Below are 27,793 nucleotides of genomic sequence, written 5' to 3' on the forward strand. Positions count from 1 at the left end.
CAAAAATGAAAATTCTGTCATTACTCACGCTCATGTCGTTCCAAACCCGTAAGACCTTCGTTCATCTTCGGAACACAAATTAAGATATTTTTAATGAAATCCTAGAGCTTTCTGACCCTGCATAGACAGCAACGCAACTGAAACGTTTTATGGCCTAGACAGGTAGTATGGACATGGTTAAAATAGTCTATGTGACATTCAACCGTAATACAGTTGAGGTCAAATGTTTACATCCAAATTTCAGAATCTGCAAAATGTTAATTATTTTATACAAAATGCATGTTATTGTTTATTTAGTGCTGACCTGAATAGGATATTTGACATAAAGGACATATACATGTAGTCCACAAGAGAAAATAGTTGAATTTTTAAAAATGACCCTGTTCAAAAGTTTACATACACTTGATTCTCAATACTGTTACCTGAATGATCCACAGCTGTGCTTTTTGTTTAGTGATAGTTGTTCATGAGTCCCTTGTTTGCCCTAAACAGTTAAACTGCCCGCTGTTCCTCAGAAAAATCCTTCAGGTGCCACAAATTCTTCGGTTTTTTCCAACAACGACTGTATGATTTTGAGATCCGTCTTTTCACACTGAGGACAACTGAGGGACACATATACAACTATTACAGAAGGTTCAAATGCTCACTGATGCACCAGAAGGAAAAATGATGCATTAAGAGCCAGGTGTGAAAACTTTTGAACAGAATAGAGATGTGTGCATTTTTCTTATTTTTCCTAACTATCTTTTTTGTTCATTTAGTACTGCCCTTCAGAGGCTACAGAAGATAGTTACATGTTTCCCAGAGAACAAAAAAAGTTAAATTTACCCTGATCTTCAAATTCTAAAAGTTTTCACCCCCAACTCTTAATGTATAGTTTTTCCTTCTGGAGCATCAGTGAGTATTTGAACCTTCTGTAATAATTGCATATGAGTCTCTCAGTTGTCCACAGTGTGAAAAGATGGATCTCAAAATCATACAGTCATTGTTGGAAAAGATTCAAATACACAAAAATGCTGGAAAACCAAAGAATTTGTGAGACCTGAATTATTTAAGAACAGCAGGCAATTTAACTGTTAAGGACAAACAAGCGACTCCTGAACACAGCTGTGGATCATTCAGGTAACAACACAGTATTAAGAATCAAGTGTATGTAAACTTTTGAACAGAGTCATTTTTATAAATTCAACTATTTTTTTCTCTTGTGGACTATATGTAAACATATTTTATGTGAAATATCTTATTCAGGTCAGTGTATTATAAAGTATTATGAAGCTACAAGAATACTTTTTGTGCATAAAGAAAACAAAAATAACTTTATTCAGCAATTTCTTCTCTTCTGTGTCAGTCTTCGACGTGCATTCACAAGACTAACACAACACATCAACAGGACCTCAAACGTTTGAATTGTAGTGTAGCTGCCTTTATATGTTTTAAGGGGGCTCATTATATTTTAGGGTCTTTAGCCTCAAAAAGCTTAAAAGCCTTGCCCCTGACCACCGTTTTCACTACTTTCAAACCTAACTGTGACGTCAAACTGTTGTCAACACCAAAAGCTCTAGAGTGAAAGCACCCTAATCAGCCTGTGTGACAGGAGACCAATTATCTCAACAGCATTCTGTGCTTAAACAGGATTGTGTAACCTAACTTAATCAATTAGTTATCCAGATCATTTTAATTAGCGTTTCATCCAGGCCAGATAGATGTAATTAAATGTAATTAGTTCACACTACACTAGTCGCTGCGGTCCGTGCATGCATCTCCTCGCTGAACTGGATGTGTCCGTGCTGCAGTGCTGTGAAGTTCCACTCTAATTGTCTTTGAGGGGAGGAGAGGTGCCTGCTAGTTATTCTTAGTGGGGGGAATGGCCTAGTTTTTCAGCTCTGCCCGTGTTCTGTACCTGTTTCTCCTCTCTACAGGGTCTCTTTCTTCTGTTCTGCTCTCGCTTTCTGTCTTTCTTGTTCTCCTCTCACCGCAGTCTCTCTCGCTCTCTCTCTGGTGAGCTTATATCTTGGCCTTGGCACACCCTGCTTTTTTCTGTGTCGCTAATAAATCACACTGTCACTGAATTCCAGACTGAAGAAGCTGCTTGCTACTTTTTATTTTTAAATGTCTAAGCTTTTCACCCAGCTATTTATTCCTCATGCCAGGTCAAGGTTGACCTGAGATGGTGAGGAACAGACTTTTGTCTGTGTGAAGCTTTGTCCTGATTTGTCTGAAGTGTTTGACCATATGATTGAAGAACATGCATTGAAGTCAATATATATAATTTGTAAAGTTTGACTGACATTTTGACCTCAGTTCACAAGCTTGTGATTCGATTCAGTTGCGACTTTGCTTTGATTGTTTTATGTTAGCTACTGTTTTGAATAGAAACATTTCAAGGAAATATACAGCGGCTATTTGTACTGCGATAGAAAATATGCTATTTAAGTGCAAATAGCAATGAATTCTATTTACACCAAGTGAAAATAGCAGTATTTTTAGTGATATGCTATATTTACACTAAGTGCAAATAGCTATAGACAGGATTTTCTGCTTTTTGTACTACTTATTGCAAATAGTAGCAATTATCTGCACCTCAGTATTGTAGTAAATAATAAAACAGTATGCAGTAATAACATATTGAGTGTAAATTTTCATTTTAATTCAAATTTATTAAATGGACGCCACCTTATTGTGACAATATAAAGCCCTCCCTACACCCTAACCCTACCCGATACTTTAGTTTCAACTTTTTGATTATTTAATTCATTATAATTGAAAATTAATGCCTTTCTGATGTGATATGAGATTTGAAAAGGGAAAAAAAAAAAAGAAAAAGCAAAAGGCTGATTAGAATTCGGGTCGATCGCATCAAAAAGACTACAGCACACACTTTACCATCTACACCACTGGAGCTGATGGTTTCAGTGATCGTCTTTTGTAGTGTTGACTAGCCTAATCACACGATGGTGGGCGGAGTGACCGGAAATAGCCTCTGGCAACAAGGCAAGCTATTTGCACTTAATGTAAATAGGCTAAATAGAATAAATTTCATGCTTCAAAATATAAACCTTTAAATAGTGGCTATCATAGAAACTTGTTTTTTATAATAGATTTAAAACGCTCTTTCTAGAGTTTCCAGAGTTAATTTTTCTAGCTAATTATAGACAAATGTAACATTGAGTGACACTGTATATGTATTTCTGCTGTTGAAGCCCTGATTGAGCAATTGCCTGAGACATGATACATTTTAGTAAGATGTACTGTATCTTTCAGCATATCTTCTGTTGTTTATTTTGTGCTGCAACTATTAGTAAAGAGGACAAGATGATCAGTTTACCTTAACTGGTTCAGTTGCCACTTAAAGGGATAGTTCACCCAAAAATGAAAATCACCCCATGATTTACTCACCCTCAAGATGAATACAATCAGTTATATTTAAAAACGTCCTGGCTTTTCCAAGCTTTATAATGGCAGTGAATAACTGTTGAGATTTCTAAATCCAATAAAGTGCATCCATCCATCATAAAAGTACTCCACACGGCTACGAGGCGTTAATAAAGGCCTCCTTAAGAGAATCGATGCATTTGTGTAAGAAAAATATCCATATTAAAAGCTTTATAAACTGTAATCTCTAGTCTTATTCACATACACAAGAAAGTGGCAAAACAGAGGAGAGAGCAAAACAAAAAATTTTTATATAATTTTGATTGCATTCATGGGGTAATTTTCATTTTGGGGTGAACTATCACTTTAAACTAAGGCGATGATCAGTTCTTGTGCACTTTAGCGCCACCTGAATTGAGCAGCAATCTATCACATCTCATTAAATTGTGATAAACTGTATAACCGTATTTATTGTTTGAATTTCATTATGAAATTGGCAGAATTTGAAAGCTGAGACTTTGTCTCATATCAAAAGTAATAAAGCATAAAGCCTATTGTGATTTATTGGATGGGAGCTACAAATAATCTTTAGTGAAGTTTTATTCATGCGTCAGCTGAAAACAGCATAGACATACAATCGATTCTTGGGATTTAGGAATGGTATTAAAATGAGAATGCATTAAAATCAATATTTTCAACCCAGCTCAATTAATTTGTAGACTTTTGATCAGAAATTGTAGTCTCATGTTTTGTGATATTCAGATGTTTCATTTTTGTGTTTTCAGGAGCTGGATGAGGGGGAGTGTAACGGTCTGTCATCGGTGCTAGTGACACAGGATTACAACGCAGTGAAGGAGGACGAGATCTGCGTGGTGGTGGGTGAGAAGGTACAGATCCTGGCGTCCAATCAGCAGAACATGTGCCTGGTTTACCGACCCGCAAATAGCCAATCGCCTGCTGCTGAGGGCTGGGTACCGGGTCACGTGCTCTCCTCGACCCGGTAAAGCCACGCCCCCCCTCAACACCTCGGAATAAAACCACTACTCACCTTCACCATTCCGTTTCACCAGCCTACTCTGGGAAAGCATGCCAAGTCATGCCACTCAACCTCCTGCTAAGCTACTGTTGGTCAGTCAGAACAGGAAGTCCCGCCCCGTTCCCCTGCCGCCGTACAGTTGAGAACTAAAGATGCACGCTGCGAAAAATGGTGCGATATCACCTGCCACAGTCAATATGGGCAAAAAAAAAAATCTATAGAAAAAAAAAATAAAAAAGGAAGTTGAAGAAAATATATTATATTGCTAATAATTTAAAAAAAGATTGTGTTGTATAGAGAGGAAACTGAGGTGAATTTGTCAGTGAATTACGTGTGGATGTGTATGGATGTTAACGTCGTCCTTTCTCATCAACATGCTCCATTACGCGCAACGGACTGTTTTTAAATGGGGCTCTCCCTTTTTTCCCTGTCTGTCTATGCCAAGTCATTTGCACACTGTGTATATTTTCTTTTACTGAGATTTTATTTTTGCAAAGGTTTTTTTTCCCTAAGTGTCTTATTTTTACAGCTATTAGGCGTGGCACATTTATTATTTTCTTTCAGTTCTGTCAACCAGCTCAGTGTTCTGTACAAAGTATTCTGCACTTTTCCAACAAATAGTATCGCAATGACGGCAAGTTGTGCAATATCACAATCGTCACAATGCTCATAACTGTACTTGTAACTAAAGATTTAAATGTATTATTCTGTATCATTTTAAATTTGTACATAATATTTTTGACATTGCCATAATAGACACACAGCAGAGGAAAACAGTCCCTCTATTCCTGTCAGGCTCAAGAAAAAAAAACATAAACTAAACCCCTGGTAGTCTGCACTGCCTCCAAAACCCAACCCACTGATTTTTACATTCAACATCATCAGATTTAGTATGTAATAAGTTATCATCTGAATCATATCAGAACAGATGTTTACTCAAATTAGTCGATTAAAAATGGATGTTGTTGATTTCTGAAGAGTAGTCTCTGCTGTCAGCGTTCAGATCTCAGATATACGTGTAAATAAACGTAAAAAAAATAATTCTAGCAGGTATTTCACTTGTTAAACTCTGGAATGTTGTTCATAATAAAGCTGACAATTTTTCATCTTGGAAATTAAGCATTTTGTTTCATTTGAATTGCATCTATACAGTTATTACAGAAGTATTGTGCTTAAAATGTAAATATACTATTTCAGTCTATATATTTTTTTAAATAGTATCAATAAGTCTTAGTATTACAGTAGTATTGTGTGTGCATGTTACAGTAAACATAACATCAAGTACTCCCAAAGAAAAGCAAATTGTTACTTATATTTTTTACATGCAATAGGAGGATACATGAACAGTGTAACAAATTGTGAATAATTCTTTCTGATGATTCAGCAGAGCAGTGGAACAATCATTTAAAATATGAAAAATGCACAATCATTGCTGTCCCAGTGATGCATGGCAACATCCACAGTAAGACAAAGGGAGTACTTTTTCCATTATTAAAGGGGTCATCGGATGCCCATTTTTCACAAGTTGATATGATTCTTTAGGGTCTTAATGAAAAGTCTATAATATACTTTGGTTAAAAATTCTCAATGGTTGTGTAAAACAACACCCTTTTTACCTTGTCAAAGCTCTGCTGGTCGAGGCTGCTTTAAATGCAAATGAGCTCTGCTCGCCCCGCCCCTCTCTTCTCTCTGTGGAGTGACGAGCCTGTTTACTTTAGCCGCTAAACTTGCTAACTAGCACATTATTAGGAAAGGCGATGGCAAAGATTCATAAAAAAACCCCTTATACTCACCTTCTGCTGTAAGTGAAGCTGGATCACGAATGTTTCGCGCAAACATAGACGGATATATGTAGATCGGGAGGCGCATTCCCTTCACAAACAAACATAATCCATCTTCAGCAGCTCAGATGTCGGGAGTAAATGACGACCACTACATTCATTATTACATCCAGCAACACAACACCTCAATCGCTCAATTCTTGTCTAACTTACATCCCTGCTCCAGCATCAAAACAAAACATGGAGGTTGGACTGTTACAACTGATCTTAGGTAAGATGCTAATATCAATCAACTATTGTGGGAGCGGCCTCTGTGGGTGTGACGCCACACCAACAGGCATCTGAGAATGGCTCGATTTGAAAAAGGGGATATTATTTTTACAGATTAATTAAGAACCACTGCATATATTTTTATCATTATAGGGTAGATTTGTACATACACTGCCAACACACATTAATGTTCAAACAGCATGTAAAAGTGTACTTAACATCCAATGACCCCTTTAAAACAATAAGGGGGAAAATTGATTAACATGTAGGATTTATGGATTTGATATAACGTACTATAACTTGAAGTGAAGATTGGTAACTAGGGCTGGACGATATGGCAAAAATTTATATCACGATATATTTCTTAATTTCGGTCGATATGATATAATTCCGATATCGATACGGACAATATTAAAAAGCCTCAGGAAAAAACTGCCGAGGACACACACAATGGATGTCTGTACCTCCAAATGTCTGCAAACTGAATTTGCAAAGTCTATAATACCTCCAGGCTCCTCCTATTAAAATTATATAATTTAAAAAAAAAAATAAAAACAGTACAAAAAAAATAAGGTTCACATTTTATTTGTATTTAGCCTTTACAAACAAGAAATGTGAAATAAACTATCAAATAAATAAAACTCTCAGACTCAGCTTATTAACAATAATATATTTCCATTTAAACTAGAACAGGCTGAATATTCATATAAATTGAAACAACAAACAAACTGCTTCAGCCAGGATAAAGAAACAAAAATAATACAATAAAATAAATAAAGAGTGAGCAACAACAAAAACACATTGCTCTGGCCGGAACATTGTTGAGTGTTGATTAGGGATGCTCATTTTAACCGGTTAACCGTTAACCGACAGAAAGAGTTTTGACCGATTAATCAGTTAAACGGTTTAAAAGGTCTTTTTTCAGTAATTCAGTAATCAAAATATTTTAAAACGTTGTCTGGATGGTTAAAATAAAATGAAATTGCATTTTTGAGAGAAAAAAGATAAATCGCGTAGGCCTATAACGTTAAGTCGCATTTTATTATTACATTCAGAAAGACCTGGTGTCGACGCGAAATATTTACAATACACTATTAACATAGGCTAGGCTATTTTAGTTCCTCTCACTCCACAAAAATCCTTTCAATTTAACAGTATTTAGAAAAGAACAAGAATGAAAAATATAAGAAGCTCGGCGACAAGCCAAAACCAAACCATTTAGGCTAAAGCGAAACTGAAACTAACATTGGGTCTCTCATACGACACAAATCCAAATGTCTCCGTATTCAAGATGTATTTGAATGCTAAAATATTATTTATTATGTAAACCTGGTTTTGTACTTCTCGCATTAAAATATCCACATAAAAAAAAATGTTTGGCATAATATCACGGCAGTACGTTGATAACGATTAAGCAGTGTGATTTTTTTCCCATATGTTTGGTGATTGTGTGTGCGCGTGCAGCGCCGGCGCAATCACTTGATTTTTTTTCTTCTAACAGGGGAAATGACTCTTTACAGATAATAAAAACTGCAAACGGTTTGCTGTTTGTAAAATAAAGAAAAATAGGATGCCGCTTTCAGCCGTCTTCCTTTCGCGCAGCACAAAAATGAACCAAGACTCTGCATACTAGCTACTTGTTGCACTTTTTTTGTTTGTTTGTTTTATTAAGTAAAAAGATGTATCTTATAGGCCTATTAATTATATATATATAGCCTAGCTTTATGATGTTTTTCTCCATTCGCAGAAGCTGCAGGTGATGCGACGTGTCCATGTGAATCCTCATGTTCTGTTGTTTGCTGCTTTTTGCGCATGTAAAATTAATCCCGGAAAACAAATGTTGGTATTTTAACGGGTCACAGACACTTTTCATTTCTAAAATAACTATATTTTAATTTAATATAATCTTGTCGGTTAACGGTTAATAATCGGTTAACAAGCGTCGGCTGTCGGTTAGGAAAAATAACCGAAATGAACATCCCTAGTGTTGATGACACCCTATGACAGGCTCTAGAGGTTTCTGGCAAGAAATATTATTCTGGTAAGAAATATAATTTCTGGTCAGGGGTACTCATCTTGTAGCTAAAACTTTCCGCGACGGAGCTTAACCAACTACTGCTGAGCGCGGGCAGCGTGTCTGTGATGTACGTCATCACGCAATTCTGTTCTGCTCTTTCTGACTGCTGAGCACTGAACGTCATTCAGTGACAAATGCTAATGTGTATATATATATATATATATATATATATATATATATATATATATATGCAAATGTATATCGAAATATCGGAAATGGGTTTAAAAATCGTATCACCGTTATTGAAAAAAGTTCTATCGCGATATATATTGATATCGAATTATTGTCCAGCCCTATTGGTAACACAATATATAAGCCCCTTTCACAATGTAATATCGGTAAACTGCCCTGCAATTACCTGAACTACTTTACCGGTAAATACAAAAATGTGTTGTTCACACAAACAAAGACGTTCTGTCTTTTTACCGGTAATGCGCCATTTACACCTGTTTCAAAATACTTGTAAATTGTGACGTCATTAACCAGAAATGGCCTGTTAAAGTGCTGCTGCGCCTCCTGGTGTTGTGTTTGTAAACATGGAGCAGCATAGACACTGTTTTCATTGTTTGTTTGTTTTTTGTTTTCATTTTTGTGTCCGACATTAACATTCACGCAACGCGTTTGGCCTAAAGACCTTAACTGACTTTAAACCGAACTACACAGAATGAGATACATGCGTCATCGCATCAGATGTATAATATTAGCGCGTTCTGAACTTGTTCGTGCTCATACCAGCTATCTTCATTCTGCGTTCACACCATAGACTGTAAAGAAAATACGGACGTAGTGTCCGTCCCGTCACCTGTAGGTTTCTGAAGAGCATTTTTGAAGCTCTTAGTGGGCGGGAGTCGGCTGTCGCCATCTTGGAATCGCGTCACTGCACGTCACTCCCGGATAATCGAAAAATCCACCTGTCACTCAAGTGGCCACGCCCTAAATTATGCAAAACTTTAAGGCTTAATATAATTTAAACGGATGAGTTATAAAAAAATTCACTCCCCTCACAGTTGACATGAAGGGCAAAATTAGCTATATAGACCAAAACCACTTTTTGTACCAGGCTGTAAACATTTTTTTCTGCTGTAAAGGCATTTTAACATGGGTAGTCTATGGTATTGACTCCCGTTTTGAGCCAGTCTCTAGCGGCCAGTCGATGAATTGCAGTTTTAGTCACTTCCTTTTTGGCTTCAAGAGGGAGACCGGGAGGTTGCCGCTTAGTTCACACACAATATCATACCGGTAGCTTACTGATAAATTGCTGGAACGAATTTACCAGTATTTTTGAAAAGGTCTTGTTCTTCTCACATGATCTCTTAACGGTAATTTAACAACTTCATGTGTGAAAGGGGCTAACAAAAGCTATTTTATTTCACATATTTTGTTTCTCCATACTATTCTCATCATCTCAGTTGAGGTATAAAAATGAATGGAGCGAGAATGATGAATTAATTTCTACAACGGTATTAGTAACTGTTAACCTTTGCTTTACGGTGATGCTGCATGCAAACCACTAGATGGCAGTTCAAGTCCACGATGAATGCCAGATTGACCAGTGCAACTACAAAGATGTGACGGTACAGTCAAACCAGGTAAGATTGTTACCTATTCGGCTTGAACCTACAATTCAAACTTAAAAATGCATAATTAAAAAGATTTGGAATTATTATATTCATTTGAAGTAAAAAGAAATACATTTCTTTTTGCTTTGTGAGTTAATAATTCATGCATCAGAGAGTTAAAACAAAAAAGTTAAATATTTAATTACCTCAACAGAAAATAAAGGAATGTCTGATTCCTTTGAGGTATATTTTTTGAACCCAGCATTTTCTGTCCAATAGTGGCACTGTAAATATTTTTATTGCATTGTATTATTATTATTATAACAGTATTATTTTGTTTAATATTTACCAGTTTTAAAATTCTCTCCATTATTATTAGGATTAATGGGAGAAATTAAATTTATGTACTCATGGTGGTAGTGTAGCATTCTCTGGACTTTATACATTAGTGTAGTGCTTTATAACACGACATTTGTAGCTGATGAATCGGGGAAAACAAAAGTTTAAGACACTGCAATTTTTTTTTCTTCCCGACACTGATTTTAACGTAATTTTTTGTAATCTCTGCATCACTAGCGACCCAAATATTACTAAACTAAGTTGTATTGAAACACTCTGCGTTCAAACGTTAGTGATTTCTTAAAATGATTTCATTAAAACAAAAATACTCCCTCTCCACTATTAGCATTATTGGACAAATTGCAGTTACTGTTTGGTGTGTAGAATTACATCCATCTGTAGTATACAAAATCACCACAAGGGGCCAGGATTTCTCAGTTTTGCAACAACTAAAAGCTTGTTAGAGAATGTAAATAACATCAAAAATTGTTTAATAAATAATTAATGATAACATTTAGAGAGGCAGACAATTTTAACGAAAGCCATTTATTTCAGCACTTACAACACTTATGCGATGACAGAAAAAGCTTTTTCAAAAATAGATTTATTATTAATCATTATGCATCATTTGCTGTATTTGTGAGAGTATGGATAACACATTAAGCACGTTAATAAAAATCAAGATGTAAAAAAAAAAATGGTTAAAAGATACCGCCTTAATATAAGCCAACTCCTATGCCTTTAATGGTTTTGGCTTTTTATTTCCTTCGCTGATTTTGTGAAGTTGAGGTAAATAAAGAATGCATGAGGTGTCTTAACTTGAACAGTTTGAGCAAAATCTTGTACACTTGGAAAGAATTTTACTTTAGAACAGCCTTACACATAAAATGGAATGTACTACAGGTACTACGTGACAAGCATCACCCGTCTGATTCTCTTTCTCAAGAGTTTTACCACTCGTCCAAGGCACTTCAGAAACTGATATGGCTGGCAACTGTTGAGCAACGGAAAACCGCATACACTTAACTGTTATAGCTGCAGTAAATGTCCTTGTGGTAATATTATTGCACTTCAACTGAAAAACTGAAATAGCTCTTCTTAGACACAAGAACAGGTTCAGGGGTAATTTTAGTAACATTTAGATTTGGTAACATTTTTTTTTTTTTTTTTTGTAATTATGTTTATGTCATTATTATTGTTGTTGTTTACGCAATTTTTGTGAATTTTATTTGAGAACTACTACCTTGGCAGCTAGCCATTCAGAAATTCAAATTGCTTGATTTTTTTTCTTTTGCATTTTTTCTTTTTTTATTTTCTTTCTGTTTATGTTCATGTTGTGTAAAAATGAGTCTGTGTATTTTTCGAAAGAAAAAACAGATGCAAATCAAAATGTATGTGGTTTGGCAACAGGTTTATTTACATAAACTGCTATTTCGAGCTTATCCTGTTTCTAGATGATATTTCAAATGAGCTCCAAGTAGATTTCAAAAGGATGTCCTTTGATTAAAGTTTGAACAAATGCCATGATATGAATATTAAATGAATATAAAAAACAGCAAATGTAGCATACTTTTAAAAAATACCATCAGAAAACATTCTAAAAGAGCATTCTTTTTGCTTGAGTCATTGCCACTAGCACATGGTCTTTGTGTTCTTGTCTCTCTCCTGCTTTTTCTTCAGACTGTTAAAAAGCAATAGTGACTCTGCAAGAGACATGGTGCTTGTAGCTCCCTGTTAAGTCTTTTCAGACCATTTGCAAATGCTTTTTTAATAATGCAACCCAGGCAATTTAAACAGCTGTAAATACATCTTATAATACTAAAGCTCAGTTGCAGTTTATTTTAAAAGCTGGCCCACTTTTACCTTCTACCCTAAATTCCCCTGCACAGCATTTCACAGAAACAGGTTTGTGGGTAGGGCCCCTCAGACATTTAAGGCAAATTGATTTGAATTAAGAATACTGATGTTGATTAGCAATTTCCTTGGAGCTCGCTGATCTCAAACCCGAGGGATGAACTTAAGATCAATGGGTTTGGAGGGAATGAGCAGGGTTCTGGTTTTGGGCTGTATGGATGGGGCTCCCTTCTCCGTTCTGACCTCATAATGTTGCATCAGCTATAGGGTAAAAGGGTAAAGGGTTAAATTAATGAGAGTGAGAGAGATAACAAGAGTGAGGCTACTGAAGTTTAATCATCAGCTTCAAATTAGATAGTTTGAAGTGAAAAGTTTAGACACACATGACTAAATTCAGTTCTCAGTTCTGAAACAGAATGAAATCTTATTTAAAAAAAAAATGAAAAACAAAAAAAGACTAATCTAAATGTATGATTTTTTTAAATCTAAATTGTCATATTTTTAAATAGATGGGTTGATCAGGTAGTGAAATGAATGTAATATAGTGCATATTTTTTAGTAAAAAAAGTTCTAGTAACTATTGAACCATGGACATTTTATGGTGTTCCTAAGGTAAATGTCACCCAGTATGACATTGTTTACATACTGTTTTACTGATCTTTTGTATGTTGAAACACTGATTGAGCAATTCCATGAAACATTGTATATTTTAGTGAGTTGCACTCTATCTTTCAACATATTGTACCTTCTGGTTCTCATTTATGTGTACTTAATACCAAAACTAGTACTGAAGAAGACTAATGATCGGGTTCACTTGTTGTTTAAACTGTCAAAATGGTATTTTGTTATAAAACTGACAGAACTTGAAGGCTGAGACTTTGTTATATATCAAATTGTGATTACTTTGATGGCAGGTGAGATCCAAATAATGTTTAGTTGCTCACAAGTCAAGAAAAAACAGCAAGGTCAATTTCGGAATTTAGGGCTCAAGATAAAGATTGATTGAATTTGATTAATCAACAGACGAGCAAGATCGATTTTTTTCTTTCATTTTGTTCTTGGTCAAACAGAATATTTGGACTAATGGGTGTGAAATTGAACTTGTAGATAGTGTGGTAGCGTCAGACTCACTCTACTTAGGGCAAAGTACATCTCCAGCTCTGCGACCCTCTTCCCCACACATGCCCGAACACCAACCCCAAACGGGATTGAACTGTAGGGGTGATGCTGAGAGCGAGACGGGTTGTCTCTCAACCAGCGGTCTGGAACAAAACGTGCCGGTTCAGGGAAATTACTCTCGTCGTGGCTAACAGCGTAATGACAGAGATGGAACTGTGTCTGTAAAGAGAACGAGAGAGAAAACACATAAATACTGGATGGATTTAGGCTATTAGATGTTTAATCATTTTATTAGATGCTTCGATAGATATTTTGAGCTGTGTGTGTATCTGTGTGGTTACCTTCTTAGGGAACCAATAGTTATCCACAATTATGTCTGATTCCACAGTCAGGCGTCCATTACCAGGAACAACAGGATACAGCCTAAATATTTTTAAAATATATACTTAATGTGTCTGTATTTATATATACATAATAAATATACACAACACACAAATATATTATGTAAACAAAAACTTTTATTTTGGATGCGATTAATTTCAATTAATTGTTTTACAGCACTAATATCAATCAATTAGAGATGAAATAGTATTAAACATACTGAACTTTGGAAATTGAATGGTGTTCCTAAGGTAAATGACACCCTGTATGACATTGTTTACATGCTGTTTTATTGACATCTTATCGATGTTGAATCACTGATTGCGCAATGACATGAAACATGGTATACTTTAGTGAGTTATACTTGTTCTAATTCATGTTTATTTAAACAATCTTAGATAACTTTATTAATTTATTAAACACTGTACAACAATAATGACTGTTTTTGCATTATTGTAAGGGGTAGGTTTAGGGTTGGGGTAAGTGTGGACGTTAAAGGGGTCATTGAATGCTCATATGATTCTTTAGGGTCTTAAAAAGTCTATAACATACTTTGGTTAAAATTTCTCAATGGCAGTGTAAAACAAAACCGTTTTACCCTTATCAGCTTATTTCATAGCAACTTATTTGTTGCATGCCTCTTTAAATGCTATTGAGCTCTGCTCACTCCGCCCCTCTCATCTGTGGGGTGACGACAGTGTTGCCAAGTCTGTGGTTTTCCCGCGGAATTGGGCTACTTTAAAACTGTTCCCACGAGTTGTTTTTCACATCCATGGCTTAAAGCGACCTCAAAAATGTGATATTTAGCCCCTAGAATGCTAAGTTTACCAGGGGAACCCTGCCAAAAAATGTGTATTTTACCCCCCGGAATGCGATTTTTACAGGGTCACCCTCTTCAAAATGCGACTGGGCTAGTTTTGGGCTAGTTTGGAGTAGCAATTGGGCAGGTTTTGTTGTGAAAACCTGGCAACCCTGGGTAACAACCCGTCCCGTTTACTTTTTACTCCCTTTACTTTTTACTTACTAAATTTTTTGTTTAGTCAACTCAAATATCTAAGTTGTCACTTAGTACAACTAAACATTTCAAGTTGACTAAACTTAATTGAACTGAACTTAAAATTTTGAGGCAGCAGGTCGACGCCGATAGCCTTGTGGGCAGCGCGCTGACATGCAGCACCATTGCGCTTCGGGTGTCCCAAGTTCGAATCCCGGCTCAAGCTTTTCCCGATCCCGCCCCCTTCTCTCTCTCCCACTTCATTTTCTGTCAGCTATGATCTGTCCTGTCGTAATAAAAGCAAAAAGGCCAAAAATAAATGATTATTTATATTATAAAAAAATGATTTAAGGCAGCAGAGTAAAAAATTATTTTAAGTTGACTCAACAAATAGTTTTTTTATAGTAGTTTTATACATCCCTCCCCTTGTAAAAAAGAAGTGTGCTTAATATGCACTTGTAGTGTACTTCAGACTCTTAAAAGTAAATTGCAACTTCATCATTACTAATGCATAATTACAAATATATTCAAACACATGGCGAACAAGTTTCAATAAAAAAAATGACGTTAAAGTATATTTTAGTTTACTATAAATCCATGTGAAAACCTGGCAACCCTGGGTGATGAACCGTCCAGTTTAATTTAGCCACTAAACTTGCTAACTAGCACATTATTAAGAAAGGCGATTTGCAAAGATGCATAATAAAACCCTTATACTCACTTCTCCTGTATTCGCGCAAACATAGATGCATTTAGGTAGATCGGGGGGTGCATTCCCTTCAAAAACTAAAGTAATTCTCTACATCTTCAGCGGCTCAGATGTCAGGAGTAAATGACAACCACTTTGTTCATTATTACATCCAGCAACACAACACCTCAATCGCTTAGGAGACATTCTTGTTTACGTCCCTGCTCCATTGTCGAAAAAATGGTGGTTGGATAGTTTACAGCTCACTCAGGATGGGTCTAAGGTAAGACGGCAGTGTCAATCAACTATCGTAGGAGCGGCCTTGGTCTGTGTGATGTCACACAGCCAAGAATCAGAGAATGGCTTGATTTAAAAAAGGGGAAATTATTCATAGGGATTAAAAAAATACTACTGGGTGGATTTTTATCATCATAGGGTGGTTGTGTACACACACTGCCAACACACATTTATGTTCAAACAACATGTAAAAGAGAATTTTGCATCCGATGACCCCTTTAATAAAGCAATCTAATAGGTGGAAAACTTAGACTTCTGGTTCATTAGCTGCTGTAGGGAAATAACGAGAAAAATGACAACGTGCAGTAAATGGCAAAACTGTTTGCACTACAAACCAGTGTGTTCATACTTAAGATAATACATTAAAATAACATGGTAAAACACATCAGTTTGCAAGATCAAGCAGCAAAATGAGCTGTTTTGTACAGCTAAAAATAGACGGACAAGGATGAGACCGGAAGCCAGACCCATAAAATTTACAAATGGTAGCGCCCACTCTTACAGGCAAAATAAGGTGGATATGCCAGTGGTTTGGCTTATTTATGTCTTGGCTTATTATCTAAAGGTGAGTTTTAAATGGAAAGACAAAAATAATGTTTGTTTATCTGATTCCCTACTACAGAAGTTTACCCAACTTTAATGGCTTTATGTATGGTTTGGCCACTCCTTGATAACGTGGGAAACAAATGACCTTTTTCACTCCTTTCAAGATAAAAAAAGCATTGTTTTCCCTTAAAAAGTGTTTGGGTGTGGACTAGGATGGATTTCTCTCACCTGAGAGTTTCTTTGATGACAGCCTTCAAGTAGGGCATCCTTGTCAGGTGTTCTGTGGTCGGCAGCTCTTTATTCGGACACACAGATGCGATCTCATTATAGAGGCGGTTCTGCATTTCTGGATTACGAGCAAGGTGGTACAAGGTCCAGGATAATGTGTTAGACGTCTTTCAAGGACAGAAAATAGAAAGACTGTCAAATATCATATCAAATAATGCATTTATAGATGTTAGACTGGCTAAGATGTATACATCTGACTGGCTAAGTTAATTGTGCCGTGAAGGTAAGGTGGCGGGGCTCTCTCTAATCAAAAGCGATACATCATGGAAACAGGTTAAGGCATCAGCAAAGAATGTTGATTAGCAGGTTTCTGACCCTGTGTGTTGCTAAATGTGGTACACAATTTAAGCGGAACGCTATGGAAATCTGATAACCAGTGGCCTTGACAGACCCTAATTACTTTCCACAGAGATTAAGAACATAGTACAGCATGCTAAAGGTTGGTGTAGTATCAGTTAGGGATGGATAAGATCGTTGACATGTTCTGTCTGTGAAACAGTGGGACATGTTTAGAGTCAGAAAGTGATGTTCATATTTGTGGATGCCACTTTTTTGCACTTTTTTTTAGTTGTCACTCCAGTGGCCAAAAGTGACCAGTAATGTATATATTTAGTCTGTTTATTAGTTGAATATCCGTTCACATTTGTACACAAGAAGACAGATGCTTCTGGACACCTTTTTGGACACCTCATATAATTATACAGGGTTTCCTTAAGAAAAAATAGTTCCACCAACTAGTAAAGTTTGACAATATCACTGTAAAAAACAATTTGTTGGGTCAACTTAAAATTATTTGTTACCACACTGCCTTAAAATTTTAAGCAGTCAACTTAAAAAAAGTTCAGTCAACTTGAAATGTAAAGTAAAACTTTCAGTTTACAAAGTGCAAGTGTTATGAAACATTTTCCTGGAAGTGTTCTCTCTTTAAGTTCACTTTCCATCATCTTATTAATATTTTTTAAAAATGTATACTTTTAAGAGTCTTAAGTACAATGCAAGTGCATATTCAACGCAATTTAGGACACTTCTTTTTTATAATGGTCGGATGTATACAATTACAGTAAAAAACAGTTGTTGAGTCAACTTAAGATAATTTGTTAAACTTTTAAGTGACAACTTAAATATCTGAGTTGATTCAACTTAAAACTTTAAGGCAGCTGGGTAACAAACCCAGCTTTTAAGTTTAACAAACTAATTTTTTAGTTTAGTCAACTCAAATATCTAAGTCATCACTTAGTACAACTTAACATTTCAAGCTGACTGAACTTAAAATTTTAGGGCAGCAGGGTAACAAATTTTAAGCTGACTAAACACATTATTTTTTACAGTAGTTTTATAAAAGAAAAAAGAAGTGTGCTTAATTGCATTGAATTATGCCCTTGTAGCATACTTCAGACTTTCGAAAGTATACATTTAAAAAAACAGTACTTAAACGACTTGAGTGAACTTAAAGAAAGAATAATTCCAGGTTAATGTTTCATAACACTTGTGCTTAAATTAAAAGTTTTACTTTAAATTACATTTATTAATGTTCATTTTGATTCATGCTTAAAAAAGTTCACTTTTGTGTTGATAAACACGTAAAGGACTTGATTATAATCTTAACCGTTGGGTTTTATTTGATAGTACTTTTCAAGTTAATATATTTTACATGTATTAAGCTCTAACCTTATCATTACAAATGCATATTTGCAAAAATATATATAAACACAGGATATAAGTTTCGATAGAAATGACGTTTAAGTATATTTCAGTTTACTATAAACGCATGTCAAAATTTGATTTGAAAGATGACAGAATTATAACATTACATATAAAATGCACTTAAGTTACTGTAAATGGTTCAAAATATGCTTTTACAGTTTAAACTGCATATAAATTTAAACTATATTGAATTTTCACTGAATTTTAATAAGCATGCAATTAAGTGTCTGAACACATTACATTAATATGGCACAAGTAAATTATTTTAAAGCAGAGTATTTTTATAATAATTACTGTTTTTAAAAGTATGTTATATAGTAGTCAACATTTGAAGTGGATCAAAACCAACGTTGTCCTAAAACCAAACCAATACCCATTCTTTTCTTAGGACAACTTTGATGAACTTTTTTGATCTACTTCAAATGTTGACTAAGGAAGGTATCAATTCAACATGCAACAATATTACATTTCTGATATCAGATTTCAGATTCGTGCCTGTTAGTTTCTGTTGTGTTCCTCCCTTTCACAGGTGCTTAACTTCTCTCTTGTTTTTGTTTTGTTTGTTTCTCGTTTTACATTTAGAAAACATCTACTTGTCACAACAACCGAACCAGTGTTGCAGGATATTGTATATGAAACATGATTCATTTTTGACTAACAGCAAATCATACTGCTTTAACCTACTTCCTCTTTGAACTGGTTCCATGAGAAAACAAACACGTTCTTACCGTATCCACACCTCCCAGCAGAAGCTCAGTCAGGCTGATGTACACCTCTCCTAAACTGAGTTTATTGCTGGCCAGCAAGTAGGTGAGATACATGCCCTCCACCTCCTCTCCACGCTCAACCTGATCATGTATCTGCTTCACCTTCCTATCAATCAGAATTCGGGCTGGACAAAAATACAACAGACACAGACAAAGTGGACAATCAGTTCTGCTAGATTTATGTCCAACAGCTCCACCATACCAGATATATGTCAGTTATGCAGACTAGATTATGCAGACTAAAAAACTTTTTGTAGTACAAAAGAGTCCTCTTTTGGAGTCCTCGTCTCTCTCACCTCCCCTGAGCCCACTGAGTTTTAACAGACCTCCTAAAGCATGCAGTGAGTTTGCTGGAAGGTAATTGAGAATGAATAGGGAAAAAAACATGAGGCAATGCCTCCATCCTGTTATGACTGGATATGACTAGTTATGATCAGCTGTGACTGATTCATGTGATGAATCCCGCCTCGTGTTTATGTGTGTTCCCCTTTCGCAAATCAGTCTGAATGAACAATGTAGTGGCGTTAATAGGAAGACTAATTAAAAAAAAAAAACTCACACACTTAGATATATGCACTTTGTTATGTCAAAACAAGACTTGAAATAGCTGAAAACATGTGGGAGTTTTTAGTGAGTTATCAGCTTTTTTAAAGAAATTCAAAATAAGCCTGTTAAAAGTTAACTATTAGAAAGAACAGCTAAACATAAGTTCTAAAATAAAATATATTGATTAAATTGTTACTGCCTTGAGTTATTATTCATGAATAAATGTAAAATGCTTAAAAACACATAGGTCACAATTGTATTTATATGTATAAATTTATATTTCTATAATTTATATTATATATAAATATATTTAATATATAAACAACATTTTTTTTTTTCCTAAAGATATACATGCATGTGTGTGTATTTATATATACATAAAAATATACACAGTACATACAAATATATTATTTAAACAAAAACTTTTATTTTGGATGCGATTAATTGCGATTAATCATTTGACAGCACTGATAAAAATATCAAATAGAGTTGAATTGAATTGGAATAAATTATATTTAGTGCTTCAAGCCCGTAACGCAGACCAAACTGTAAGACGTAGACACTTGAAACGCACACTTAGGATTCATCCGTCAACCTGGCAACATTTTCAGGCATTTAGCATTTTTGAAAAACCTACATTTGTTAACTAGTCCTAGGTTTTTCGCCCAATCAGAATCAAAGCTGTGCAGGAAGATTCTTTGGAGAGTGAATATCAATAATTATCCAAAAAAAAGTTGAACTTTCGACTCTCCGTCACAAAGGGATGCCAAAATGTTCGAAAGGGGCAGGGCCACCTTTACTAAAACGGCTATAACTTTTGAACAGAATGAGATCTCTTTGCTAAACTTACAACCTGTATGTAAGAGCTGAATCTGAGGTCAAATGAAAAAAGTTGCAGAGCTTGGCCTCTTGGTGGTGCTATAAGAGGGAAAAAACAAAAAAACGCCATAACTACGCAACGGTTTGCCCTATCGATGTGAAAATTGGTAAGCAAACTCCATATTTACATATCTCAGAAAACACACCTATTAGACGAGTTTAACAGAGGCCGATCAGAAATAATCTCAGTGGGCCTGTTTGACTCACAGCCTTAAAGGTTTGTGAGAAATTTGAAATAAATCTGCCACTGTCCAAATATACCCAAACGCCTATAAAGCCTAAACGAAAACTCAAAACTTCACAAAACCTGGTGAGCACATGCGACGGGTGCTTCTAAACAAGCATGCAAAGTTTTAGGGAGATCAGACCAGAACTGCCGCTATAACAGTCATAAACATTAAAAAACATCATATTTCTCTGGCAAATTACCTGTATGATTTAGTTGGTTACACGCTTGCTAGATAATATGTAATGTCTTTTTTCATAAGTGCTTAAATGCCTTAAAGCACTTCAACCCTGGTAATCGCTGCTTGCAGCTATTTTTTAAAATGTATTCCTATAGAAAACATTTTTTTTTTAATTTTAAAGAAACAAAATCACTAACAACCAACAGGGTAATGCAGACATTGAACTGTAGCATACCTACGTCATACAAGTCATCCCAAGCCTGGACAAATCGTTTCCAGAATGGGAAAATGTGATGGGTCCAGCGTGGGAAAAAAAGAACTGTCTCTGACAGTGCCAACATGTCATTAACGGCCGCTATGAACCGCAGAGTGTCCCTGGGAATTTCCTCCTGTAAACAGCCTAACCGTGTTTCGAACAGGATTGAGGAGATTCCTGAACGGGGAAAAGAAAAACCATCATCAAAATAACCTGCTAGACTAGACATGAATATAGTGCAGTTTGTTCAAATATCACTGTGAAGAGCTTCAGGATACTGTAACCATTCTGTATCCACACACACCCTCAAAGCCAAATTTGTAGAGCTCAGAGGCGAGGTCACTGACGGTGACCTGGTCTGAACTGCGCAGACGCAGGAGTTCCACACGCTGTAGGAGATCAGACACAACCTCGTGAATGATGGGTGTATATGTTGCTACTTCCTTCAGTATAAGCATCTTAGGGTTCAGAGCACTGCGGATGCGATGCCACTCGGGGCCTGTGCTGAAAACACAGAAAATGGATTGTAAATGGGTGGTTTCATCAAATATTGACTATGAAAGAATACATTACCATCTAAAATTTGGGTTCGGTACAGTTGTGCTGCTTCATACATTCTTTTAGTATTTTTTGCTCAAAAGTCCAAAAGAAGAACATTTATCTGAAATAAAATATCTTCTGTAACATTACTAACGTCTTCACTGTCACTTAAAAATAAAAATTCTATTTTTAAAAAACAAACATGAAATTTTAATGGTGTAGTTCACTCTAAAAATGAAACTTTATTTCTTTATTTCTTCTTGGTGTTTCATGGAACACCAAAGGTGAAATTTTGAAGAAAGCATTTCAACAACATACTGACAGTCTGTTGATCTTGAGATCCACCATTCATGAGAATCATGCCAGAAATAGTTTTGAGTCAGATCTTTTCAAAGAATCATTTGATGCAGATCACAATAGTGCTCTGAATCATTTGTATAGAACAAAACTGATTTGGTTCTTTAGTTCAACTCAACTCACAGAGATAAAGGTTATCAGGGAATAATCTTACAGTACAGTTTGGCACACAGAGCTGTAATATTGCTTGGAGTACGTGGTTTAAAGACCACTTTTATCATACTTTTACAGTGCTTTTGCATCGTCTTGAAAGCTCTGGTCTCTATGTGTTGCATGGAAACAAAAAGTCTACGTGTGTAGGAGAGAGGTGCTTACTCTACATGAATTCCATATGCTTGTCCTCTCATGTCTCTGTATTCTTTCCAGTGAGGCAGTTCAGTACGCACTGGGTACCGGCCCTCCTGTCGGCTCACCTGTGCAATCAGTTCAGCTGTCGCCACATTTACCACATCGAATGGCCCAAAGCGTGACCGCCAGATTGGACCATACAGGCGCTTATGCTCAACCTGCACAATAGATGTGGAGGGAAAATACAAACATTGTTTGTATATTGCTGATTATTTATCAAACACATTAGGCCATTTAGCTAAACACAGTACAGATAACACAGGGACTCTCCTCTTTGGGGTAGGTCCAACTTAAAGGTCCACTTTTTCAATTTACAGATAATGTACTCACCCCCTTGTCATCCAAAATGTTCATGTCTTTCTTTGTTCAGCCGATAAGAAATTATGTTTCTTGAGGAAAACATTTCAGGAATTATTACAATATAGTGGACTCCAATGATGCCCCCAAGTTTGAACTTCCAAACTGCAGTTTAAACAATCCCAGCCGAGGAAGAACAGTCTTATCTAGTGAAACAAAAGGTTATTTTCTAACCAAATTGACAATTAATATACTTTTTAACCTCAAATGCTCGTCTTGTCTACTCTCTGTGAAGCGCATACGTAGTGTGTGTAATCCGGGTCAATTCAGTTAGGTTAAGTCGAAAAACTCCCATCTCGTTTTCTCCTCCAACTTCAAAATTTTGGAGAAGATGGGAGTTTTTCGACATACCCTAACTGTATTGACCCTTATGCTCTTCGCAGAGAATAGACAAGATGAGCATTTGAGGTTAAAAAGTATATAAATTGTCCATTTGTTTCAAAAACAACTGATCATTTCGCTAGACAAGACCCTTCTTCCTCATCCGGGATCGTTTAGAGCCATTTGAAGCTGCATTTAAACTGCATTTTGGAAGTTCAAACTTTGGAGCACCATTGGGGCACTATATTGAGATAATTCCTGAAATGTTTTCCTCAAGAAACATAATTTCTTTAAGACTAAAGAAATAAAGATATGAACATCTTTGATGAAAAATGGGTGAGTAAATTATCTGTACATTTGGTACATCTGTACTTTCTTTTAAGGTTAAATATGAGGTGAGTCATTTTGTAAAATGTTTAAATACCATCTATACCATTCATTTAATGCAGTGGTTCTAAACTAGGGAGAAAGGCCCTCTAGAGGGCCTCAGCAAACTCCCAAGGGGACCTCAAGATGGCTTAAAGGAATAGTTCACTCAAAAAATGAAAATTTGCTGACAATTTACTCACCCTAAGGCCATCCGATATATAGATGAGATTGTTTCTTCAAAGAAAGCATTATTATGGATAGAGGACTCATATTTTAGCTGTAAGCAAAGTTAAAAATGTCTTAAAGGAGACCTATTATGCCCCTTTTTACAATATGTAATATGAGTCTCAGGTGTCCCCAGAATGTGTCTGTGAAGTTTCAGCTCAAAACAAGTCACAGATCATTTATTAAATCATTTTAAAACTGCCTATTTTGAGTGGAAGCAGAGACACGCTGCTTTTCGTCCGTGTCTCTTTAAATGCAAATGAGCTGCTGCTCCCCGCCCCCTTTTACAGAATAGGGCTGTGCCATTATAGCTCGTACCTCAGATACAATGCCGAAAAACAAGGATTTGTGGGCACACGCATCCAAATCACACGAACAGAAAGTGGCTGTCACACAGCATGCGAGTACTAAACTAAGACTAACTTTAACGTCTTATTCTGCTTAAATGGTCAAATACACACAAGTTTATGTTAAAAACACAAATGGGTTACAAAAACAAAGAAATTGCATGCTTATATTAGATCTGTGTGGCAGCAGCGTAATATGCAGTAAATAAATAAATAAATCGTCTGTTCTCTTGTCTCCTCTGAGAGGCTGTTCTGTGCTCGTCTGTGCAACCAGCAACAGAATAGTTAGCATGCTTTGCTCGAACTTTCGCCATTGGCGTAACTAATACACCGTTATCGATTGCCAAAACAAATTGTTGGTGCTGTGGATGGAAACATGCAGATTAAGGCACAGTAATGTTATAATAAGATCTCCCTTTTGTTTTTTTACAAGTTTGGAGTCAAAGGCTTATCAAAAAATCTAATGGGTTGTTCTTTTTGACATTTTCTGGGTTCGTAGATGCATCTGGGACCGGATTATAGCACTTAAATATGGAAAAAGTCAGATTTTCATTATATGTTACCTTCAAAACTTTTGTTTTTCTAAGATTAACCAAAGTCTTACGTGTTTGGAACAACATGATAGTGAGTAAATGATGACAGAATTGTAACTACTGAGTGAACTATTCATTTTAAACCTGACTTATGTGTCATTAGGAGCATTAAATGGAATTTGGCTTCACAAACACTCCCCTGTCTTCCACTGGTTGGACAAACAGTTGAACAAACTGCCCTGAAATAACACTATTAGTTAAACCATAACTTGACAAGACAAGTCCCTCAAACAAATTCTGACAGAACACTCTCTGATTGGTCATATTGTGTAGGCTGCACTTAAATTCCTTTTGCTGTTTACATGGGCTGAACCCAGAGAAATATGTGATTTGTATCTGGCAGTAGGGACATTTTATGATAGCATTCCATAAACTATACTTCACAGCAACTTCAAGTGCTCTGTTCTTTGACAAAATGGTGATTCAGATTCTGTCATCCCAGCATTTACAACCTTTGGAACATAGGCCACTGGGCAACACGTCAGCCTCTACTAAATGTGCTCAGACATCAGACCTATACATTTCCATACGTATGGCAAGCTGTTTTAACATTTATTACCATGTTACTACTAACTTTTTTAATTCCTAGTTAATCCAGGCTAGATGCTGGTACTTATTTCTCTGCTACTAGCCACTATAGTACATATTACTAAAGTCTAAAAAAATTTTTATTTATGCTTTTGTACCTACAAGTAACGTAGGTAGTTTCATGTATTAACTAACATAAACAAACAATGAAAAACACATTACACTAGTTATTCATCTTTGTTCATGTTAGTTCGTTCATCGTTCATTGTTTGTTCATGTTAGTTCATGTTAGTTCACAGTGCATTAACTAATGTTAACAAACACAACTTGTGATTTTAAAAATGCATTAGTAAATGCTGAAATTAACATTAACTAAGATTAATAAATGCAGTAGAAGTATTGTTCATTGTTAGTATGTTAACTGATATAGTTACCTAATGTTAACTAATGAACCTTATTGCAAAGTGTTACCCAAGTAACTATAAGTATTAGTATATCCCTGCTTTCCTAGGACTAAAGTAACAGACATTAGTATGAATTTAAAAGACACTGGTTTGTATTATACATTTTTCTAACTTAAAAAGACTAGTAGGGTTTTTAATAAACCTGTATAGTAGAGTCTAGCCACCCTGACTAGTCATTACAAACATATAAAGCTATTTTATATAAACCTGTAAAAAAAAAAAAAACTGTAACTAGTAGTGAGACATAGGCTATCATATAACAGCCTCAATATGTACTAGTAACTATAGGAAAAGTTATGATTAACTAAGACATCAATACTAATAGCTAATAACTGTACTAGCAAAACTAGAAAAGTTTACAGAAGTACCTGAATACTCTCTTGCCGAAAATTAATTGCTGATATCAAACCACAGAAGGTCATAAAATGATTAAGTGCTAGTACTGTTGGAATAATTACTTGCATCTGACAAACAGTGTTGGGGGTAACGCATTACAAGTAACACGAGTTGCGTAATAATATTACTTTTTTCAAGTAACTAGTAAAGTAACGCATTACTTTAGAATTTCTAAGAAAATATCTGAGTTAATTTTTTCCCCAGTTATTAATTGACAAGTCTCCTGTCGGGAAATTGGGAGTAAACATGACGTTACTGTATTCTAGACTAAATGTGAACATGCATTAATTCATCTCACTCACAGAAAACAGATTTAGTACTGATAAAAATGAATATAAACAGTGAAATGCAACCTCAGAACCCTGCAATAATTAAATATGTTAAATAAAACAAATATCCCTTATGTATTTAAACCCATTTTATTAACCAGTGTCTTTCCTGCTGACCTTCGATGATGCAATTCAACCATACTAATAAGCAAAAATTACTTTAGATAAACTAACATTTGTGCTTCATTTTTTATATCTGAAGAGTGATCTCCTGCTCTTTCAGCCTGAGGTGAATTCATTTCACTTTTGGTGTAAGAGGGCTTTTACATTAGAATTGTTTTATATTAAAAACAAAGAAGCAAGCCCTGCACAGATTTAAAAAGTAACGCAAAAATAACAACGCATTACTTTCCATAAAAAGAAACGTAATTACTTACTTTTTCAGGGAGTAACGCAAAATTTTAATGCATTCATTTTAAAAGTACCTTTCCCCAACACTGCTGACAAATAGTTACTAGTAAAAACTGGAAAAGATACTAGTCACATTTGGATGGGATTAGTAATGTATATTTGGATTAAGTTAGTTTTAAGGAATACTTATTAAAAGTGCTTTCCATACGGCATGCACATTCCACAGATATCATCTAATGGCATCAACGAGGATTTCCTGAGTCAGGAAGGTTTGTGTATTTAATACTTCTTGACTTATTTACATCAGTGTTTCCTTAACAAATCATTAGCTCCTGTACGAGTAGTACTTCGCTTTATTTAGTTTTTCCATTCATATTTATATGGACATTAACATTTGATTCATTTATTCATGTTACGCAGTAGTTTGAGCGTATAAACTACTTGCAAAAGCATACAAATTTGCAAACGTTTTACCTGCATTAAATGACTTTTATCCGCGTATCCCTTGACGAAGAGCCAGTATGCAGTTGTGGCCAGACTGGGTCCGGGGAGATCATCAATGGTTTTGTATTTTCCCGTAATCGATGTTGCGCTGTGCAAATTTGCATCGCCTGTTTGAGACTTAAGGGTTCGCGTGATAAATTCATAAAATGGCGCATACTTTTTACCAGCTTGAACTGCGAGACGATCGGCTTTTACTACAGCAGAAGACAACATGATGACTGGAGTCTGTCAGACAGGGCATCTGAAGTTCTGGAGGATTGTTTACTAGATGTTGTTTCAAATCCTGGGCGGGATCAAAACCTAGTGAGCTGGCTACATAGACAACATTCCCGCGTTTCAAACCATATCGCCACTATGATGTCAAAAAAAGCTTTCTAGGTAGGTAGTGTACATTGTTTTGACAGCAGACACCTGGGTGTGACACAATGTAACTGCCACGCATGAAAAAACATGCAGGCGTGACTGCTGTCAACTGTACAAAGGTATATACTGGTATATATATTTTTTTTCCTTGCAGCTAAAACAATACACTACCGTTCAGATGTTTAGGGTCAGTAAGACCCTAAACTTAAGAAAATGCTTTTATTCAGAAAAGATGCACTTG

At 35.7% G+C, this 27,793-nt stretch overlaps 2 protein-coding genes across 3 annotated transcripts in view; one reads left to right on the forward strand and one right to left on the reverse strand.

The window, feature by feature from the left end:
* kalrnb (kalirin RhoGEF kinase b) overlaps positions 1–5,523 on the forward strand; it is a 105,035-nt gene extending 99,512 nt beyond the window's left edge. For both annotated transcript variants that reach the window (XM_051112065.1, XM_051112067.1), the window contains one exon: positions 4,158–5,523. In XM_051112065.1, the coding sequence (XP_050968022.1) occupies positions 4,158–4,376 (219 nt within the window). In that variant the 3' untranslated portion in view covers positions 4,377–5,523. The remainder of the gene's footprint in view (positions 1–4,157) is intronic.
* Positions 5,524–11,577: 6,054 nt separating this feature from the next.
* On the reverse strand, positions 11,578–27,573 carry LOC127166631 (sterol 26-hydroxylase, mitochondrial). The gene is made up of 9 exons (XM_051112058.1): positions 27,160–27,573; positions 22,373–22,563; positions 21,465–21,664; positions 21,140–21,337; positions 19,034–19,197; positions 16,542–16,708; positions 13,749–13,830; positions 13,420–13,626; positions 11,578–12,549 (listed from the first exon to the last, which is right to left on the reverse strand). The coding sequence occupies exons 1-9, from the start codon at positions 27,400–27,402 to the stop codon at positions 12,433–12,435; spliced, it is 1,569 nt and encodes a 522-aa protein (XP_050968015.1). The 5' UTR covers positions 27,403–27,573; the 3' UTR covers positions 11,578–12,432.
* Positions 27,574–27,793: the final 220 nt, after the last annotated feature.

The sequence above is a fragment of the Labeo rohita genome, chromosome 6, assembly GCF_022985175.1.
Source record: "Labeo rohita strain BAU-BD-2019 chromosome 6, IGBB_LRoh.1.0, whole genome shotgun sequence".
In the NCBI taxonomy this organism is placed as follows: domain Eukaryota; kingdom Metazoa; phylum Chordata; class Actinopteri; order Cypriniformes; family Cyprinidae; genus Labeo; species Labeo rohita.